General features: G+C 36.6%; 1 protein-coding gene across 1 annotated transcript in view; it reads left to right on the forward strand.

The window, feature by feature from the left end:
- The first annotated feature begins 6,273 nt into the window (after positions 1-6,273).
- LOC149302560 (unconventional myosin-X-like) overlaps positions 6,274-20,095 on the forward strand; it is a 68,700-nt gene continuing 54,878 nt past the window's right edge. Inside the window, exons 1-2 of the mRNA XM_089482207.1 lie at positions 6,274-6,384; positions 19,172-19,359. Of these exons, the coding sequence (XP_089338333.1) occupies positions 6,274-6,384; positions 19,172-19,359 (299 nt within the window). The remainder of the gene's footprint in view (positions 6,385-19,171; positions 19,360-20,095) is intronic.

A 20,095-nucleotide genomic window follows, 5' to 3' on the forward strand; every position in this document is an offset into this window, starting at 1 on the left:
AACAGAGTAAAGACTTTGTCTATGCTTGTGTCTATCGGTTGAAGATATTTTTTAAACTATCATTATTCGAATTAATACAATTCCTGTAAAACAGCACTGCAATTAACACTATTATTATGTTATATATATATATATATATATATATTTTTATATATATATATATATCCCATAAAACTGTGTAATATAACAACTGAGAATGAAGCTTCATTGATGTGGGATAAAATCAGGATAAAATCTAATGGAATAAATATATATAAAAAGGAAGACAATTTTAAAACATAGAAGGCAGATTTTCTAAATGTCATAAAGAAAAGGTACAGTAAGGATGACCTTGCTGTCAGAATCACAGAAATAACCCAAATCAGTCAATTTAACTTATCCTGCCACTACATCAAAGTACCCCAAATTTGGTGAGTCCTATCTAATTTTTCATGGCTATATTGCTGACCAAGGAGCTGAATCAATGGGACTGCACTGCCCTTTAACCTCTACCTTCTATGCTAACTCATGCAATGCATTGTCCTGTTGGTAGTTTTTTTTTTAGAGGATATATATAAAAAAATCCTGCAGATCATGTAAAAACAAGCAAAAAAATCATTATGATCTAAGGTTTGGAAACTCAATCAATGAAACAACAGTTAAATGGGCATAAATGCAGTTACAAAAGTTTAGCTGTAAAATTCCGTGATTCTTTAAAAATATTTGCAGTATCAATACAGAGATAACATTACCCTTGAACCGCCAGAATTTGTTCTCATTTCTAGGAGATTCTTAAAAAAAATAATGTTCTGGCCTAATGGAGATAATTAAACATTGGGGGGTGATTTATATAAGGTGCACGACAGCACCCTAAATTGCATGCTTGCGAACAGGACCCGCTTTAACTTAATTTATCGGTTTGTCTTAGGCTCTCAATTCTAGTTTTATCATACCCCTTGAAAATATATATTTCTGTTCCAGATTTTTTTAATGCAATAGGAGCACACTTCCAGCTTAACACTTACTTGACCATATTTAAGTGTTTGTAACACCCCAAATCACACATATATGCTCTTTAGAACCGGAAGCAGTTCCCCTGATGTGTACTAATGCTGTACCATACAGTATTAAAACTAGTAGCGGAAAAAGAGATAAAAGCTATGCGGTTTTGTTATGGTAAACTAGTCAAGGATGCAGTGGATCTCATGGTCTCATTTTGAGTCATGGCTAAAGAGCTTAGCTATAAATCTTTTAGATTGTTTGGGTTTAACCATTATCTAACAGCAGATTTTAAAGCAATCAATGCTGTAAAAGGTCATTAACAAAAGAATGTTAAATAAGAGGAAAGGGGAAGGTTCGTGAGCGCCACGTGAAGGTACTTATACATCTGCATTACAGAAACATAAGACAGTTATGGATAATAACTCTTTCAGTATAATGTAACCTTGTTTAATTTTAAGACGATTTGCCCAGTGTTCCATTGCTGGGTGACAAAACTTACTATGGCATACAACAAAAATGTACAACGATATTTTGCTTTAGTGACTCCAAGACTATGGCCAGGGACCATTGGTGGCTCCCATTAACTCCACTTATGTAGATGTTTTAAAGACTGGCTAGTCAAACTAGTAGGGTTCTCTGGTCTACCGTAAAGTTTTACATTTTCTAACCTTTTCTGTTCATTATGGAAAACACTATTATAGAAAAAGAGTTGATCTACCACAACATTTTTTCATATACATAGTAGACTACAAGACTTTCTTTTTTCAGAGGAAAATATTTGGCTACTTGACAATCATTTCAGCAATAGTTACTGTTATGTGAAAATATTGGATTAGATTGCAATAAAGCAAGCATGTGAATGTGAATCAGCTTGACCGGCAGCTTTGAATACATCTCAATGCAGATCAATAAATACTGTCTACGTATATAAATAAAACATTTTCAGCAGAAGAAAAGCATACCTTGCATGTATACCTTTCTTTCAAGGGGTATAGTTAATGGCATGGATTGGGTTATGGCTTTACCAATTTTTATATGAATTGGTAACCATAGTTGGTTCTCCAGGTCGGCTTAGACTACAACGTTCATGATCCCATCTAAGGCTTTGGTTGGCAAAGAGTAATTTTAAATGATATTTTGTTTACTTTCTAGCAGATAAAGGGCATCTACCTTATAATTATCCTTTCTCCAAAGTAAATGACCTGAACAAGCTGTTAGAAACATATAGTCCTCCAGCAGTTGTTAAACTGAATGTTCCTTGTGATCTTCAGCCCTCTTGTGTTTGTAATGGATGTCTGAGGAGCATGAGGTTTATGGTTCAGTACATGCTTTGTAACGTGATTTTTTTTTATAATAAAACAAAAATCAGTTTGTGTTGTTACGTGTATCACACCAGCGCTCAGCGTATTCCCTAGTGAGCCAATTATACTACAGAACAGAGCAATATAATGGAAATGCTTACTTAATGTTTTCTTATTATCTGCTATCTTTCTTAAACCAGTTCATTTATAAGTGTTTTTTAAAGTTTTCTTTTTAATATCAGTTTGCACTATGTAAGCAAATTGGTTTTACCAGTAAACTTTACCACACATCACACTAACTAACCCATAGGGAAACACAACTGCGCATTATTAAGCCATAGATCTAGTAATCAAAGTAAAAGTAGGACTGTGTTTGCCAGCTCCAAAGCCTCACTGGGATTCTCCTTTTCTTGTCATACAGCATGGGAAAACAAAAATTGTTTATATTTTATAAACATTTTAGATGGACGATTCAAACACATTATCAAAAATAGACATTCGTTTCTTAAAAGTGTTTTGTATGTAGATTTATATTGGACAGTGAGGTTCTGCAAGACTGTTTCACAATCAGTACAGGATGGAGCCTCCATCAGGAATGAAACTAGGCTGGCTGTGCAGTTCCACAGGCTAAGATGTTGTGTAGCTCCACCTTGGTTTGTGCCACACTTTTGGAGGCTTAGCCACCTGTAGCGCATTTACAGAAACCTGATATTGGCTGGATCAGTGGCAGACCACCATATTGGGCAAAAGGACATCTTCTGTTTGGGCCCGATTGGGTGAGATCTGAAGTGCTGTGTAAGGCAACTCTTCACGCATTGCAATTATATTTCAATGTTCAGACTAAGGTGATACAAGGACACTGAAGGTTATAGAAGACGCAGGTGACAGCTTCACGTATATGTGTGGTAATTTCAGATTACAAAGAAGTAAAGGAATTGTATTGTAAGAAAAAGTTACACTAAAATATGAAATTACACACAGTCCACTAGGCTGATATATGGAAGTGAGGATACAGGATAACAAAAATAAAACGTTCTATATGTAACATTGGAGCCTGAGTTCAAAGGGAAATACCATATTACACTATTTTTTGAAAAGAGTGCCATTTTCTCTGGTAACAGAATGTAGCGTGTAGCTTCTCCTGTTTGCTGCCAGTGCCAAGGTAATAACTTGTCACATTTTCGGGACTTCAGAAGTATCTCCTTCAAATGGAATGGCCCTCTGTGGCCGAAAGCTTAAGTTTCCAACTTTTTTATATGTTGGCCCAATAAAAGGGATCACCTTCTATTAAAGATGCCATCTTCTCTTGGACCAAAAAAGCTCTCTCAATTTTTATTATTTGCCCTCTGAGGTAACCCTGTACTATTTCCAAGATCACTTTCTGCCTTAAGCTTTACCATACAGCCCACTGCCCTGTCCTTTACTGGCATACCTAGGAGTAAGGGAAGAGGAACAGTTTTGGATCGTTTTGTTTATGTTTATAGACTGTATTTCCATTTTCTTCTTTGTATACTCCATTCTTTATTGTAAATATTTACAGTTTCTAAAACCTGTGATTGCAAATTTGCCAATATGAGGGCTGTATTTGGACCATTACACCCAGTAAGAGCACTGATCATTACGCAACCTACTAATCCTGTACACCCCAAGCACAGAATCTTCAGTGTTCAACTTTCATTTTTAATATCCCAACATGTTTATGTAATGGTTCCATTAAGATTAATATGGTGACACTCATTCTACTGATCTTTATTTCTAGATGCTTAACCCTGGGCTTTAACATGACAGTGGGCTGATTCTGATCTTTTACCACATTGGATGGGTTATAACAATAAAATTTAGTTGAAAAATAGATTTTTTAAATATAGTCATTTGCTGTTCCTTACATAAACATTCCTGCTGAACCTAGTATTGCATCTTGATAGACCCTTGACCTGTTGTACATACTATTGGCTAGACATCTGCTGTCAATATGCCACCTGCAGTCAGCGACCTATCAGTCTGTTCAGGGAAACCATGTGCAACCTGTTGGAATTGTCTGAGAATGATGGGGTGAGAGGAATGTATTCTCCTGGCGCATCACCCTGTCTGCAGGTCACAGATGCAGCTGGAAGAGTATTGATCATGATAGATGTCTTCAACACAGAAGCTTCAATCCAGCTGACATGTTCTGATTAGGCAACCCTGTCAAAAGAGATTTTCTTCAGTTCAGAGAGGACTGTTCATTGCATTAGTGAGCAGTGGGACACTATGTGTTGCTATGTTTCATTCACCAGAAAACACAGTGCATTGGTTGCTGGCTGGTCAGCTCAATGAACACCACATTTCTATTAAGTGGGCAGTTTAAAAATATGTGGTGCAGTAAATCAAAGACAGAAGGCAACAACGTTTGGTGTATGATAAATGTGTAACAGTTTAAATGTATTTTTACAATGCAGTAAAAACATTTTTTCCTCTAGATTTGCACAAGTTTTATTGTACATTCTCAAAACACATGTGCCCTCCTAGGTGATGCTTTTTGACCTTGAATGGATTTGCATGACAAAGTGTGACTGTCTCCCCCCCCTTACAGGGGCCTAATGTTATTAAACCCAAGGCCATCTTTAACATGAGGGTCTGTTTTTTGTCAATGAAAAAGTCTAAGCTGAAGGGGTTTTATGTACAGACTTATAAGGAGTTTTGCTAGGTAGCATTGGAGCACATGGGACACATAATTGTGGAATGTATGTCGAAGGTCACGTTTATGTCTGGAGAGAGCATACTGCAGGTTTATGATCCAGAATTTACACAGAGTAGTTTACATTTTTAAAATGCTGGCCTGAAGTGTTTGTTCATTTTTTAGGTGTCGTTTTTACTCATTTATGAGAGCAGCAAAGATTTAGTGTAACTGATGTGATCAACAACAACAAATGAGAAAACATGCACGTGAAATAAAAATCACTGAAATAAAAAGCCTGCGTGATTCAGATTCCTGTGTTTTTCGTGAAGTTCATTGATCCGGGTTATCGAAATTCATAGATCTGATGAGCTGATAAAGCATTATCTTTAGTGGGAATCTAGGTTCTTACTGACTTTGGTATAATCTCTCCACCAGTGTTAGTTATAGGAATGGGTTTCTGAGTTTAGCTGAACACTGCAGCTCAGTGTTAAATGAAGTTAGAAGGGTCCATCATGAAAACTCACTAGTTATGAAAAATGTAGCTTTACTGAAAATTAAGCCACTGTTTTCTGTCCCACATATTAGTGTATAATTAAGCGACGCCTTTTAATAATCTTGGGGTACAGAAGAAGAATGCAGAATGCTTGGAAATATAAATTACTTATGGTGGCCTAAATTTATAGGTTGATAGAGCCTTGGAGTGGAGACTATTGTTTGTAATTATAAAAGAGAAAAACATATTTCATGCATTTTTCTATTAATGTGGCCTAAATATATTGGTTGACCTTCTGGAAAATAAACCACCTCTGAATTCTTAGTTCTTTCTCTGCAGGACATCACATTCCTTAGTGTAATATGAACCACAGACGTCACTCCCCCCCATAGGGCAAAGGATGGAGAGTTAGAGCAGGCTTAGCGTGTATGTTATCCTCACTAAATATAGAAAAACAATCATGGCAATATCTTTTAACCTTTTTAGTACCAGGAATGCAATTTTAGTAGTTAGTGGTTTAATGAAGTATTAGCCACATTTAGTGTTTTATATCCTCTTTTTGTTAGAGGCTGATTATTTTATGTATGTTGTACTCTTACTTTAGTGATCCATATGCTATCTTCAATGAACAAGCTTTTAATACTCACTGTACTTTAGAGAAAATTAATGGTAAATTAATGTATATCTTCCAACATTATAAAAAACAAATGTGCTACATTGTATAATCTGTGATGATAACATGGGTTGATTAAACTATTATTACATGCTTTGCTTTATGCTGTTTTATTCAGGTATTCACCTATAAACAAAGCACAATTACGCGACAGAAGGTGACCACTATGCACCCAACCAGTGTCGATGGAGTGGAAGACATGGCGGCACTGAGTGATCTCCATGAAGGGTCAATAATGTTTAACCTCTTCCAGAGGTATCAGCACAACAAAATATATGTAAGTTTCATGTTGTCTTTTTCTATTGTGATGGCATGTATGTATTTATAGGGATAGAGACAGTATTTATTATTAGTTGGATGGAAACTGATTAGGTTGTTAAAATCTAAACAAAATACTGTGAACATATAAAAAAAAAAAAATAATTTATAATGGAAGTGATGAATGCCACTTTACAGATCTCTGGTCAGACTTCTTCTAGAGTACTGTGTACAGTTCTGGAGACCTCATCTCCAGAAAGATGTTGACATTTTGGAGTTCTCAGGGAGTCAGGGAGAGGAAGGGTAGATAATGGGGGGCGGCAGGGAGAGGAAGGGTAGATAATGGGGGGGAGGGCGGCATTTTAAACTTCGCCCCAGGCGGCATTTTCAAGACTTGACAACATATCCCAGAGGTGTCACTGAAAACTATCTTGAAGTGTTGCAAAGGAGCAACATAATAGGAATTATGGCAGTCTGAAAATCTTTCCCACTAGGAAACCAAAAATTCCTCTTACTGGTAGCAAGTGTGGAAGGAAGGAGCAGTACCTAACCAATTCTTTCACATTAGAAAATATGGTGGCCCGGTAACACAAGAAAAACTCTGAAAGGCCTGACTTCTCCTTCTAACTATATACAGTGAAATATAGCAAGCACAAAACCTCTACTTCCAGGCACTATTTCACTTGGACAAAACATTAATTGCACTCCCTAGTACGCAAATACACTGTAGGAGATCTGGTATTTTATTCTTTTCTTTAAAGGTTTAATTACATAATAACAATACAGGTATTTAAGAATCTGGTTTTCTGTTTCTATAGCAACAACCTATCGGTGCCTGCTTTTATGTCACATGACAAATAAGTATTGGCAGCAAAATTATTAACGAGTCAAAATCTAGCATGACGGAAGAACTATTACAGGTAAGGGTTTGGACATTCAACAGTGCTAAGGGTTATCTTTCTAATACCGCATTTAATTGAAACTGTAACATTTGACACAGTAATTGTAATCCAATACCATTTCTGTAATTCAAAATGAAATCCATTTTCTCTTCTTTTATTTTTCCGTGGCTCATGCTTTAAGTATTTGCCGTTTACTGGCTGTTCATTTATAATAGGGAATAGGGAATGCAATGAATTCCCATTAGCTTGTGAATATGCTAATTTCTAGCGAGTAGGGACTATTTTTTTTTGAAGGTTGCATTTTTTTTTTGCCCTGACCTTTTGCCGCAGGCAATAGTTTGTTCATTTTTTTACTGTATTTGTTGATTAGCTGTCACTTGCTAAGAAGCAAAAGTCACTGGACACTTATTTGCTAGCAAACAATTCCATCTCTAGGACAACCCCATAGAAGCAAATCCATATATAATTTAATGCTAATGACCTACATGGACTTGTTCTCCTTTGCAGACTTAACTGTGTGCATGCGTGCATGTTAGCTCTGTAAACGTTTAGCCTTTTAAAATGTAAAATCCTTTCTATTCTGTTTTTATCTGATTAGCTGTGAGAGAGAGAGAGCGAGTGAGTGAATGAGGGAGCAAGCGAGCTATAGTAGTAGGTGTTAGGATTTCCCAGGATATGAAGACGTTACAAATGATTTTAATTTGAGATTAATAATGTGGCTACATTTGCAAGTATTGTTGTATTATATATATATTAATATTATTTTTTACGGATTATACAGTATGTTTTTTTTGTGCAGTTTATGCTATGCTTCAGTGTAATAAGAATTTAGCTGGTAGTAATATGATTTTTCATTTTGGGATTGAATGGAAGTGATGAGATTCAACACTCTCTCCCCCCAAGCATTGTATGAAACTGTGCAATTGATACCATCTTCCCACACGATATAGAATATGTTTGGAATGCAAATCATTACGAACAGGAAACCTCAGTCCCTATATGCAGTTAAAGCCCGTCTTAATCCACTGGCTCTGTCTTCGGAGCAAGAATCTTTTCAATTGTACTAAAAGCCTGCCTACAGCTGTGAGGAGTATCATATGTAAACTGAAGAATGAGATGAAATGCAGAAAGAGTACAAAAGCTACTTAATTTAGAATCGGCATGCAAAGGAATGCCAAAGATTTTAAATAATAAATAGTTTCTTTAAGTGTAAGATGTGGCAGATATTCTCATATATTTTGGCCGATTCTCAGTTCTCCTTGGAAAGAGAGGGTCTTTTCCTTCTTTCAGTAATAAGAAGTAAAGGCCATATCTTCTCCTCATCTCTACATAGTCCTGGTTTTCCCAGGACAGTCGTAATTTTCTGGCATTGTCTTTTTGACCGGGTAGTTGCCCCGCTGGTTGCAGTACTGGAATGCTAATATCTCTGCTCGCCAATTGCTGTCTGTTGTGAACTAATCTCGTGCCGGGTTATGGCCCACGAAGATCTCTAACTAGGTGAACAAGTATTAGCCACAGGAGGGAATAAACATAATTGTAGTGCAAAGTATTAAAAGTTGTCCTATTACCTTAGCAAGCGATAGACTGTTTCTGCCATTCAGCCATTGCAGTGGTTACTATGGTGATAAGACCACATTTCCATCTTTGAAGATTTTATATATAAAATGTTATTCTTCAAAGGTGATCGCAAATATAAGGCTGTTTAAACTATAGCCATCTCATTTAAAAAAAAATATATATATAATGCAAAGGACCTCCAGCACTCCATGAACCAGGAAGTTCATTAGATAGAAAGGCATGATATACAGGGATATAAATAGAATAACATTAATTTTTTAGAGCTTCTTGATCCAAGGAGAAATCCGATTGCCTCTTGGAGTCAAGAATGAATTTTTTTTCCCCTGGTGGCAGAATTCGAAGTAGCTTAATTAGGGTTTTTTTTTTGCCTTCTTTTGGATCAAGAATAGGAAGGTTAGGTAGAAGGGTTGAACTTTATGGACTTAGGTCTTTTTTCAACCTTATGAACTATGTAACTATGAAGTCAAATCGCAGCAAAGGTTTCCCCCATTATAAACAAAAACAGCAAGAACTGCCAGAGTAATTGCAATGATACAGATGCTAATTTAAGAATGAGAAAAACATCCATTTCTTCCTTTCCAAAATGAATTAACTTGGATTATGAAAGCTTTGTTTACACCCTTTACATTAGGTGCGATAAATATTTTTTTCTATTCTGTAATAAACAGAAATCTAAATTAGGTATTTGCCGTAAATCTGGCATACAGTGCTCCACTTCTCTTATAGTTTTAGTGGGGCCATACATATTACAGCAGGTAATTTCTAAATGTATGGAAGTTAAAAACTGATATCCTTCTAATAATATCAGACATTTTATTATCTTTTAAACATAAAATAAATGATATATCTTGAATATCGTGTCATCAATAAGACGAATTAAAGATTTTTTAAATGCAGTAGTATATTAAAGATATACCATTCAAGGAGCTACATATGGATAAAAGATGTTTTTAGATAGCGTGACAACCCAAGTTGTTTATGCGTGAATGATTTCTAAAGTGCTTAACATTAAATTGCCCGTGAATATAAGAATTTTCATATTCAAACACATGCCTAATTATGTCTAGAATGTTAGCAAGTACTGTAACCGCGCAATGGCTATAAAAGCGACCCAGTTGCATCCAACAATTAGCCTACTTTCTAACACAGCAGGTTTGTAAGATGGTGAGCCCGCCGGTGTCAATGTTTAATTGTTACATAAGATGTACACCAGGACAGGCAACCAGCCACACTCTGACTACAATTCCCACAATCCTCTATTGGCTCAGAAGAATGTCTGGAATGAATGGATGAAATCTTTGTTGCTGATGGCATATTGTGTGTACAAACGCATGTACAGGAAGTGTGGTACAACTTCCTGTTTGTTTGATGGACTACAACATAGTCTTTACCGAGTGGGTTTGGGGAATGAAGGAACATTTGTGTAAAACAACACAAACATTTTTCACACATTTTTTTTTATTATTCTCATTTGGGATACAATAATCATACTCACTAATTTACATTTTGTCTATTTTAGTTTACTCTTGCTTCCCCTGTGCCCAATTAACTATCAATCTGATCATCATTACATTTGGCCCTTGTGTTAGTACCTTGTAAACCTGAATTCTCCTTTAATATCAGCAGGCTATTTACTAATTAAAGCTGCTGTTTTGGGGAGTAGTTTTTCCCTCCTGATAAGGGAGGGGCAATGATTAATGATTTTAATCCTATTATATAAAGAATGATTCACAATATGATCACTAGCTTATAATTAAGCACACAAGTGTGAAACACTTCAAGCTGCTTGTTTTTTTGCTCTGTTCTGATCTGTTCTACCCTATATAAAGATTATTAAACATTTACCAGCCTTGGATTGGCCTTTAGGACTCTGTAGTTATTTCCTTTTTTGTTGTTCTCGTTGATTTACGTGAAATTCCTAGACTGGTGTACTGAAAAGTTAATGTCAGATCTGAAATATCTAAATCTAATGAAAAAAGAATATGTAAAATCAAGAATAGCATGAGAAATAGCTGGAGTTACTTATGATTTATTTGATGTGACTGTTTTTCCCTAATAGCCATACACAAAATCATCAAAGATTACTATTCTTTGGTAAACCACAAAATTTGCTAAATGGCCTCGTAGTCTGGCATAGTAGATTTAGATGCATTGTTATGCAGATTTAGATGGAAACTCCTCATTTGCAGAGACCATTCAAATAACTAGGAAAGTATTTGCTAAGCCCCCAGAGTTATTTTATATATCAAGCATAGGAACCAGTTTATAGGCAGGATCAACCTGGCAGAGGACCATGGCTTTGATCAGGAGGCTTAGCTCTCAAAACTCTCAAAACTGATGAGGCCTATGGGTGGATACTGGCCCCAAGGCTGGAGAGGCACTCAAGAGTCTCTGGTACAATGGCCCTGAATGTAACAGTCCACAAAAATGCTGAGGAAACACTGGTGCATGGTGGCAAGACTAACAAATGGGTGTCTATAGCTAGAGAACATGAACAATCATGACATGTAGCAGAAAATGGCAGACTGCAGTATGAGCTTGGCAGACTAATCTAGGGCATTGGGAAAACAGGTTGGGGAGTAATCAAGGTCAAGCTAAGCAAGGATGTACACAATAGTTACCAGGGCCCGGTACAGAAGCGTATGAGGAGAGTAAACAAAGTCCAGGTCATCCTAGATACCAGATAATCAAACAGTCAAATGAGGGAACAAACTAGCAAAACAGGATCGATGTCAGAGCCAGGTCTATAACCAAATAATCTATCAGGCCGAAACGAGGTACTAGAGAGATGAGAGGCCACTAATTACTTAATCATCCACAAGTAAATCAGGAACCGGGCAAGCATGACAAGAACTTGGGCAGATAGGGATTCTTGTATTCCGACAGCATCCTGGTGGCAAAATGGACAGGTGCACAGCTTTCCATGCTAGTTCCAATCCTTAGGTTCCTTACAAAAGGTAACACCAATGAGAGGGTTTTAGGTACTGCAATATTCTGTTCTTTTTTGTAATGTGACTAAAGTGTGTTGAAAATGTGCATTGCCAGATGGTTTGGGACTACAATGAAAACTGGTAGAGATTCTTGCTTACATGGTTGTGTCCTTGAATATACTGTCTGAAAGCCACAGTAATGTTGCATGCCTTTGCGGTGTAGAATAAACCATACAGTAGACATGGCTTAAACCAATGTTCTTGTAAATAAAGCTGGCGAGGAAATCTATCATAATACGGTCATTCAATTTAATACGAGTAAGCTGTCGCTTTCAAGGTCACAGGATCCTGGGGTGACCCTGCAGCATGTGTGCCACTCATGCACGTTAATGTTCCCTAAGGCAAGTAAAGCTTGCAAGACCAATATGTGCTCACATGGGCCTGGTTCTCCTTTAGCCTTATATTCAAAACATATGTCTAACTGAACTTTAAAGGGAACGCTCACCATTTTTATTACAACTATCACATATAGCACAACAGATGCAATTTTGACATTAACTCTTACATGAAAAGAGAAAAACACAGAATGAATGCTGTATGCAGCTGTAAGGATTGGGGATCATATGGGATGTTCAGATTTTATTGATGGTCATTTAAATGCCTTTAATGTTCACTGTGCACTACAACTGTAGTTTTATTCTAAATTAAATATCTCGCTTTGTTGAGTAGCACACCATATTTTATCTTGACAATATATGTAAGCTGTGAATTAACTTAGCGCACGCGTAAGTGCTCTTTTTCTGGATTGCAGGAACCACTTGGCCACTGCAAGAAATACTGTATAAATATTTTATAGTTTTAAAAACCTGTTGGACTGTTCAGGTTTGGTGTACTGAAACACTTGGCTTTGCGCCTGTATCCCAGGCCACTACGTGGTCACCACAAAATAAATGTAGAGGCATTAGTAAAATGGAGTAACAATCGTATGAGACATAAAATGGAACAGTTTGGTTATTTATTATGCACGTCGTTGTGGCTGCCCAGTTTTTTATTAGAAACATTTCTGATCAATGTAGTCTTTGTTAAAGGTTAGTAACTGTATAAAACAACCGTAACAATAACATTGAATGCAAATGTTTAATTGACGCAAAAAGTCAATGCATCAGATAAACAACACAGAGGTATCATTCAGATCTGGATTTGACAATGATGAGAGCTGTCACCAAGATTTATTTTGATTGCATTTAGCAAAGACTGGCAATTTGGATGTGGTGAACATCACAATCCAATGTTTGTGGTTATAGCCCAGTGTGCGTGAGAGCATTGTATCTACCTGGTGTCACTGACATAGCTGGCACATATTCATCATCGTACTATACATAACATCTGTATGGCCGGCAGATTCATGAAAAGGATTGTTATGTTCCAACCAAGTGCAATAAACACAAAGGTGTTTTATTTGGATGTTTTTGAGCGTGTGTAAACCTTCTTTGCAGTGTTCTGTAGAGAAGTGACTGTTCTCAGCTGTGAGTGTGTGATCTACATCTGGGCTTTTCTCCAGTGTATCCAGTTTCTGGTTTGGTCTTGGAAATCTCTTTCTGTTTTATTGGCAGGAATTTACCGGCGTTTAAGATCTTCAGATTTTTTGAACCTCTTGGATATTGCATATTTAGACAGACAGATATATAAATAAAGGGATTTGATGGACGGATAGATGAATAACTTAAATGATGGAGAGACTGAGAGGTGTGAAAACATATATAAACACACAAGAGTGCCTGCTGAAAAAATGTTGGATGGCTGAATGCTTTTAGATATGCATTCATCCAAGTAACACAAGAAATTGTTTTTTGTTAAGGTGTGTTGTGTACATATGTGTACAAGTTTTCTCTCTTTAATTTAGCCTTTATTTCATGTCAGATATGTGCTCCTCATTTGAACTTTCATTAAATAAGGATGCTCCATCCAAACAGCCCGCAGGCCAGTTGCTAATTAATCCCAGTATGCCTGTTGTCAGTAAATCACTTGTGATCAGTCAAACCTAATTTTGATTATAAATGTTCCCAGCCTTTCATTTCAGTTAGCAGTTTATTACATATTTTTTGACATAATCTGTCCAGAGTTATATACTAAGCTCCAAAATCCTTTTATGTAAAGCCTACAGAGAAATTGGACATTACAGACCATGTGCACTGTATTCTATTCTTGCTAGGGTATGTCTAGCCATATTTAAAATATCACTTGTGACATATTCTATAAATCTGTTATTCATTTCCAACTTAATATCCCATAAGTTTATTCAAATGGATGGCCAAAATTATAATTGTTGTTCTCTGTTATCTTGGAAAAAAGGTTTATTCCTATTTTTAATGTCTGAGACGTCTGAAATACATGGAAGATACCCATCTAGACTAGACAAGACTATGTAGCTTTGTACATTCATAATGTTGTGAAGGTAGTTAATCACTAATGCAATGCAATTTAATATAATTGAAATTACATTCTCTACCACTATCAATCAGAGAGGCCCCATCTTTAGAGACTTTAAAAAAAAAACCCACATCTTTTCTCCCAATCCTTCAGATAATTCACTCCTTTTCCCGTATGTATATACCTGTAAAGTGCTTTGAGTCCCACCGGGAGAAAAGCGCTATATAAATACTTGTTGTTGTTGTTGTAAATGTATTTTTAAGGTTGACGACTTTAGAGATGTGCAAAAATGTTTAAAATAAATACATAAACATCACCTATTGCCGGTATAACAGATTTACCAGCCATTGAAAATCTTCTAAAACCATAAATGTGCCCAATTGCTGACTTCTAATGTCCTTATGTACTCATGTGAACATGACCTTAAATAATATGTCAGGTACCACTGGCTACCTCCCTGAACGACAGCATTCATTCAGATGTTTATCCTGCCCTTCTAAAAATAGACTGACCTTAGTCTTCATCTTCAAACATCTGTTTGAAAGCAAATCTCACCCACAGTAAGCGTTTTATTTCAGCTTTAGGCAGCAAAGTTTGAAATGATGACTTGGCCATTTCTAAAAATTTTAAAAACAAAACAAAAAACAAATAAACAGAAAAGCTGGACCTACATCAAGAGCGGTTTGCACATAAACCAGATATAAAACAGCAGGAGGAATTGAAGGCCTTCCTTGTTGGCATGAAAGGTCAGACGAACCACTAGCTAAATAGGAAAAATAATTTTGACAAAAGGTCTGGAAGCTGACCATTTGCAGACCTGCTCATTCATCAAAGTAAAATAAGCTCCTCAGGGATTTAGGATTTTTATGGAATGTGACAATAAGAAAATAAAAGATTAACAAGTATTTTAAGTGACCTTACCTTCTGCTTCCAATGTGTTGGAAACTTTTATTTTTACTGCCATGTTGTCTTGTGGCATATTCTGGCTGCTGCTTTTAATTAGTGTAAACTGAAGGTAATGGTTGTTCTTTCAAGTTATATGAGCTGGAATAAAAAAATCAGGTTCAGATCTCTGGGTTTCATTTGTGTGTCACAGAAATAGTAAAATTTCAGAACAACTGCAGTTTAATCCATTGCGCATAGTCAAGTAACATTTGTAGGTCTCATGTCTACCACCATCTAAGTATTTAGGCACCCACAGATTACATTTTTAAGCTAAGAGAGGTTAATATGGGACAATCATTTTAACAACGTTATTGCCCTGAAATGATCATTAAAAACTGGCATATTATGTCATAAAAGGTAAAATTGATTATTAAAGTGGATATATTTATTTCCAGGATTCAACAATTTTTTCCAGATCACATACAATCTATGTCATTTTGACCTTGTCGTACATAAAATCCATGTCTGGCACTGACATTGACAGCTAACAATATGATGTATAATGTGTACTGTACATATGTTTATAGATAACCCCCTATCTAATAATAGTGTGCCCATTTGTTTCCTGTAACAAAATCTTTTTTGTCAGCACATGCACCTTGAAATATATAAGAAAAAACTATTTTTTTACTTTGCACATGACAATCTTTTGGACTCAAGCTGTGAATATATTTTTGTCTGTGCCAGATCTTGTACTACTATCGCCCCCATGTTTTATTATGCAATTATAAGGTGTGCCAGAGCTCAGCCTGGAGGTGAATAATAACATAACACATGAGGGCACAGAGCATACCCATATGAATACACTTGAGTTTGTATGTACTGGGCACATATACGAGGATCACATGACAATGATTAAAAATCCGTAGTATAATAATCTTGTGAGTCCATTGATAATTCATTTTTCACATCTTACTTGCTTATCCTCAGGCAGAAGAACAGACATACATTCAGTGCCTAAAAGCTTGGATAGCTGGTTTTCACCACAGATGTAAAGACTTGGAACTATGATTTAAAGTCCAAGATTCCAATTGCATGTGTATAAATTGGATGGTCAGTTCTCTTTTGAGTAATGCATAACCGTGTGATGCCATTTCATTATTCTAGGGCAACAAAATAGTTCCTATTGGCCATTCGCCAATGATGTTCCTATAGTTGTATCTCTGTGAATTGCTTTGTCTAGCACAAATTATTTTAAAATTGTGAAAGATATTTTACCCATCACATTTGTAAAAAAAAAAGAACATTGGAAGGAGTTTGTCTGGATGGTGTATGGTGTATTGGCCTGTCTTTGGGTTGTCTCTCATTGAATTATTTCACCCAGTTGTCCCCGTCCAAAATAGCATCACTCACATCTAGGTGGGCTTGATCCATAAATATCAATATGTGCAGGTTTTTAAAATATCCACAAAGAATGCAGGTGGAATAATCAAATGGCTGATTTATCTATTTATTTAAATTCCTATAAAAGTAGTGTATATACACACATCGTGTTTTCAGCTGCTAACCGGAGTAACGAGTTCTTTTGGCATACTGGCACAAGACAAACAGTACACATCGACAAGCCACAGTACAAAGAATGTGACCTCGGATGCTCAGTTTATAATTTAAGGAGAAAATTGGATGATGCCCAGTACAAATTAGTGAGAGACAAGAAGAATTACTGATTCCGTTCACCACATGCTCTAAAATCTAGTTTAGGAGCTAAAACAGGGGTATTAATTATCTTGTCTCTGTTTATGATGGATCAGCAAATACATTCCAGAAGTAATGTTTTCGTAGTGCATGTAACATCTTGTGACTTTTATTTGTGACCTAGCGGGGAAGAATGAATACATCCAGCTGCTGTGTGTCCTCAGTAGAGCTTGTACAGTTAACAGTACTTTTTTTAAGCCCTTGATATTTCCATGAACTTATTGCTAGAAGGTGATTAGTGGTATATGCATTTTACCTCCCTTTGGACACATCCACCTACACACATCTACACACATATGACAGGGTTTTGTCTAATTCAACTATCAACTTTTGGCTTGTGAGATATTAAGTGACACCTTATTGTATGTATTTTTTATACAATCCAGCTACCTAGGTTTAGTAGATTTTGGCGTAACCTGATAGTGGTAAATTATACTTTCATATGGAATAAAAGGATGTTATTGTTCAGGAGCTGCTGGTATCTCTCTACTGCCGTTGTGTGCAGGGAAGACCTGTCCCCTTTTGTCAGTCTTTGGACTCCACTGCACCAGCAGAAGATTGAACAAGTTAGTTTAGCTGATAAAAGTAGGTAAACTGCCATTACTTTTTATAATTATAAAAATAAATACCAGTGGTCCAGTAGTTGACTTCACCAGTGGTCCAGTAGTTGATCATTGTTTTTGTTTGTGAATAGTATTGAGTATTACTGCTGTTTTGTAAATCAAATCCACCTGTACTCTAGCATCTGCTTTATGTACTCACAAAATCTGACAGGTCTAGTATATACTTTATTTACTCACTAAATTTGGTAGGCATAAAGTCTGCTTCATTTACTCCCAAAATTGGATAGGTATAAGGTCTACTTTATGCAGCCCAATAATTGTTGGAGTTGACTATTTCAACTTACAAACAGGACCATTTAACATCTAGTCTGAATTAGGATGTTGGAAAATACTGTACGTAGATCTCTAGAATTTTAGACAGAACTACAAAACAGTCATTGATGTTTCTTTGAGCTGTGGATCTGTGGCTTCTTGGATATGTCAAACCCTAATAAAGAGTGAAATGTAAAGACATAACAGGCTTGGTACACAGATCACAGGCATTCTCAAGGTTTATTGGTTACCACTGGATATTAGTCATATACATTTCATAGGCATTCTATAGGCCATTGACTTTTCATTGCTTATTGTTTGGATATGCTGTTTTAAAGCGTTCTGTACAAGGTTTAATGCAGCATCACGCTAATGCTTACATCCCTTGTCACTGGAAGAGTTAAAACAATATGAACCACCTATTATACCGATCCAAGTCCAAAATTTGAATTCTTGGAAAATTCCCTGTTTGTGGTTTGGTATGAATAGAAACGCTATTGGAAAAAAAAGAAAGAAGGCATGTTTGATGGATCAAAGGAAGTAGCTGCTTGAAGTCAGACGGGGGGGGGGGGGTAGTGTTTAAAGGAAACCAAGAAGAAATGGGAATGACTTAGCCCAAACAAGAATATGCACAGTGCCGTCACATAATGACTGCAAATGTTATTTCTTATGCGTGCTTTGTTGTTGTTAACCGCTCTGTGATGATGTTGGCATAGTCGGTAACACAATGACTTTTTATTTTAATACTTGCTGCCAGTCTGACATACACTTCAGCCCATTCTATGGTCAGAAGTTCCTTTGAAGCACTTTGGGGATCCGAAAGTTACTGTAACAGACGTTTAGGGCTAAGTGTCGAAACAACATGCGGAAAAAATCTAATATGTTCTCCTAATTAGCTAAATGTAAGACACGCTGTAAGTATATTAGGATTTCTTTAGTATATCGTCTGCTGTTTTCTGAAAATTTGATAACCTGAATCGTTTAGAGTGAAATGGTCTCATGACGCTGGTCACTATGATAGATGCAATAAACAGTGAGAAATTGAGGACTCTTTAAAAGAGGCCTATTCAGTTCCCACAGCAGTAGTCTGTTCTACTTAATGCTTTTATAACTGAATGAAACCCAACTTCTAGTACCAGGGGCATATTCTGGCCTAGGCTGATTTGACCTATGCCTAGGGTGGCAGCCCCCCTTATGTGTAATCAGGGACCAGGCTCCCCAACTTGCCACTGGTCCATGTGTGCCCAAAAGCACCAAAGGAATAATCTAATCACTAAAAATTTAGCCACAGAATTTCATAATTGTCCAGCGAATGCTTGCCATGTGAAACAAATGCATGTTCTGATATGAGTGAAGGGAAAACAATAATCAATTAGGGTAGCACACACCAAGGAAGTCAATAATTATGAATGAAACGTTGATGCTTTACTTGTGTTTATTTTTGGTTCCAGACATATATTGGATCCATCCTGGCCTCTGTGAACCCTTACAAGATGATCACCGGACTGTATGACCATAACATGATAGAGCTGTACAGCAGACATCACATGGGAGAAATACCACCTCATATCTTTGCTGTGGCCAACGAGTGTTACCGATGTCTTTGGAAGCGCCATGACAGCCAATGCGTTCTCATCAGGTAATAGACATGTCACACTAACAGGTATTCTTGTCCTTATAGAGAAAACATGTCTGTTACGTATTATCTAGCTAACTATTTAGAAGAAATTAACAAATGAACAATCAGATATTTCAAACACACTACTTTAAAGTAATCTTCTTGTGATCAAGGCACACATGATGAGCAAAGCATGTTATGTTTAAATGTAGTTGAAACATAGGCTAGGCTGCACACACCTTAATCATGAGTGAATGCATCATATCATCATTTTGGTTTTGAATCAGATGAAAAAATTAACATTTCACAATCTCTGGGGCAAACGTCCCCACACATCCCAACACGTTCTGGTGTGGCAACTCCTATGCCATGAAACACATGCCGGATGTGCAGTCATGCTCAGTTATGGGAATTGAGGGCTACAGCCTTTAAAAATGTAAGTAGCTATATAGGACCCTCAATTCAGTCCTGGGGTCTTCATTTGATGTGACGAGGCTTTTGTGTTTTTAGAATGAATCTTAACACTTTTTGTGTCTAAAGACACCCAAAAAGAATGGTAAATAAGCGGATCAGACTCCCAACAGAAGTAACAAGGATGGGAGAGGCAAGTGGCTCTCCGCAATCTAAGACGAGACCAAGGACTGATTACAGTTTAAGTCTTTACATGAGGAAAAATGGGCAGACCAGTGGGCAGAATGTTTTTATCTGCTGTCACATTGTATGTTTCCAAAAAGCTAGAGACGGGTATCCGCAGAAA

This window comes from Sceloporus occidentalis, unplaced genomic scaffold (genome assembly GCF_023333645.1).
Source record: "Sceloporus occidentalis isolate IW3139 unplaced genomic scaffold, rSceOcc1.0.p SCAF_18, whole genome shotgun sequence".
NCBI lineage: Eukaryota > Metazoa > Chordata > Lepidosauria > Squamata > Phrynosomatidae > Sceloporus > Sceloporus occidentalis.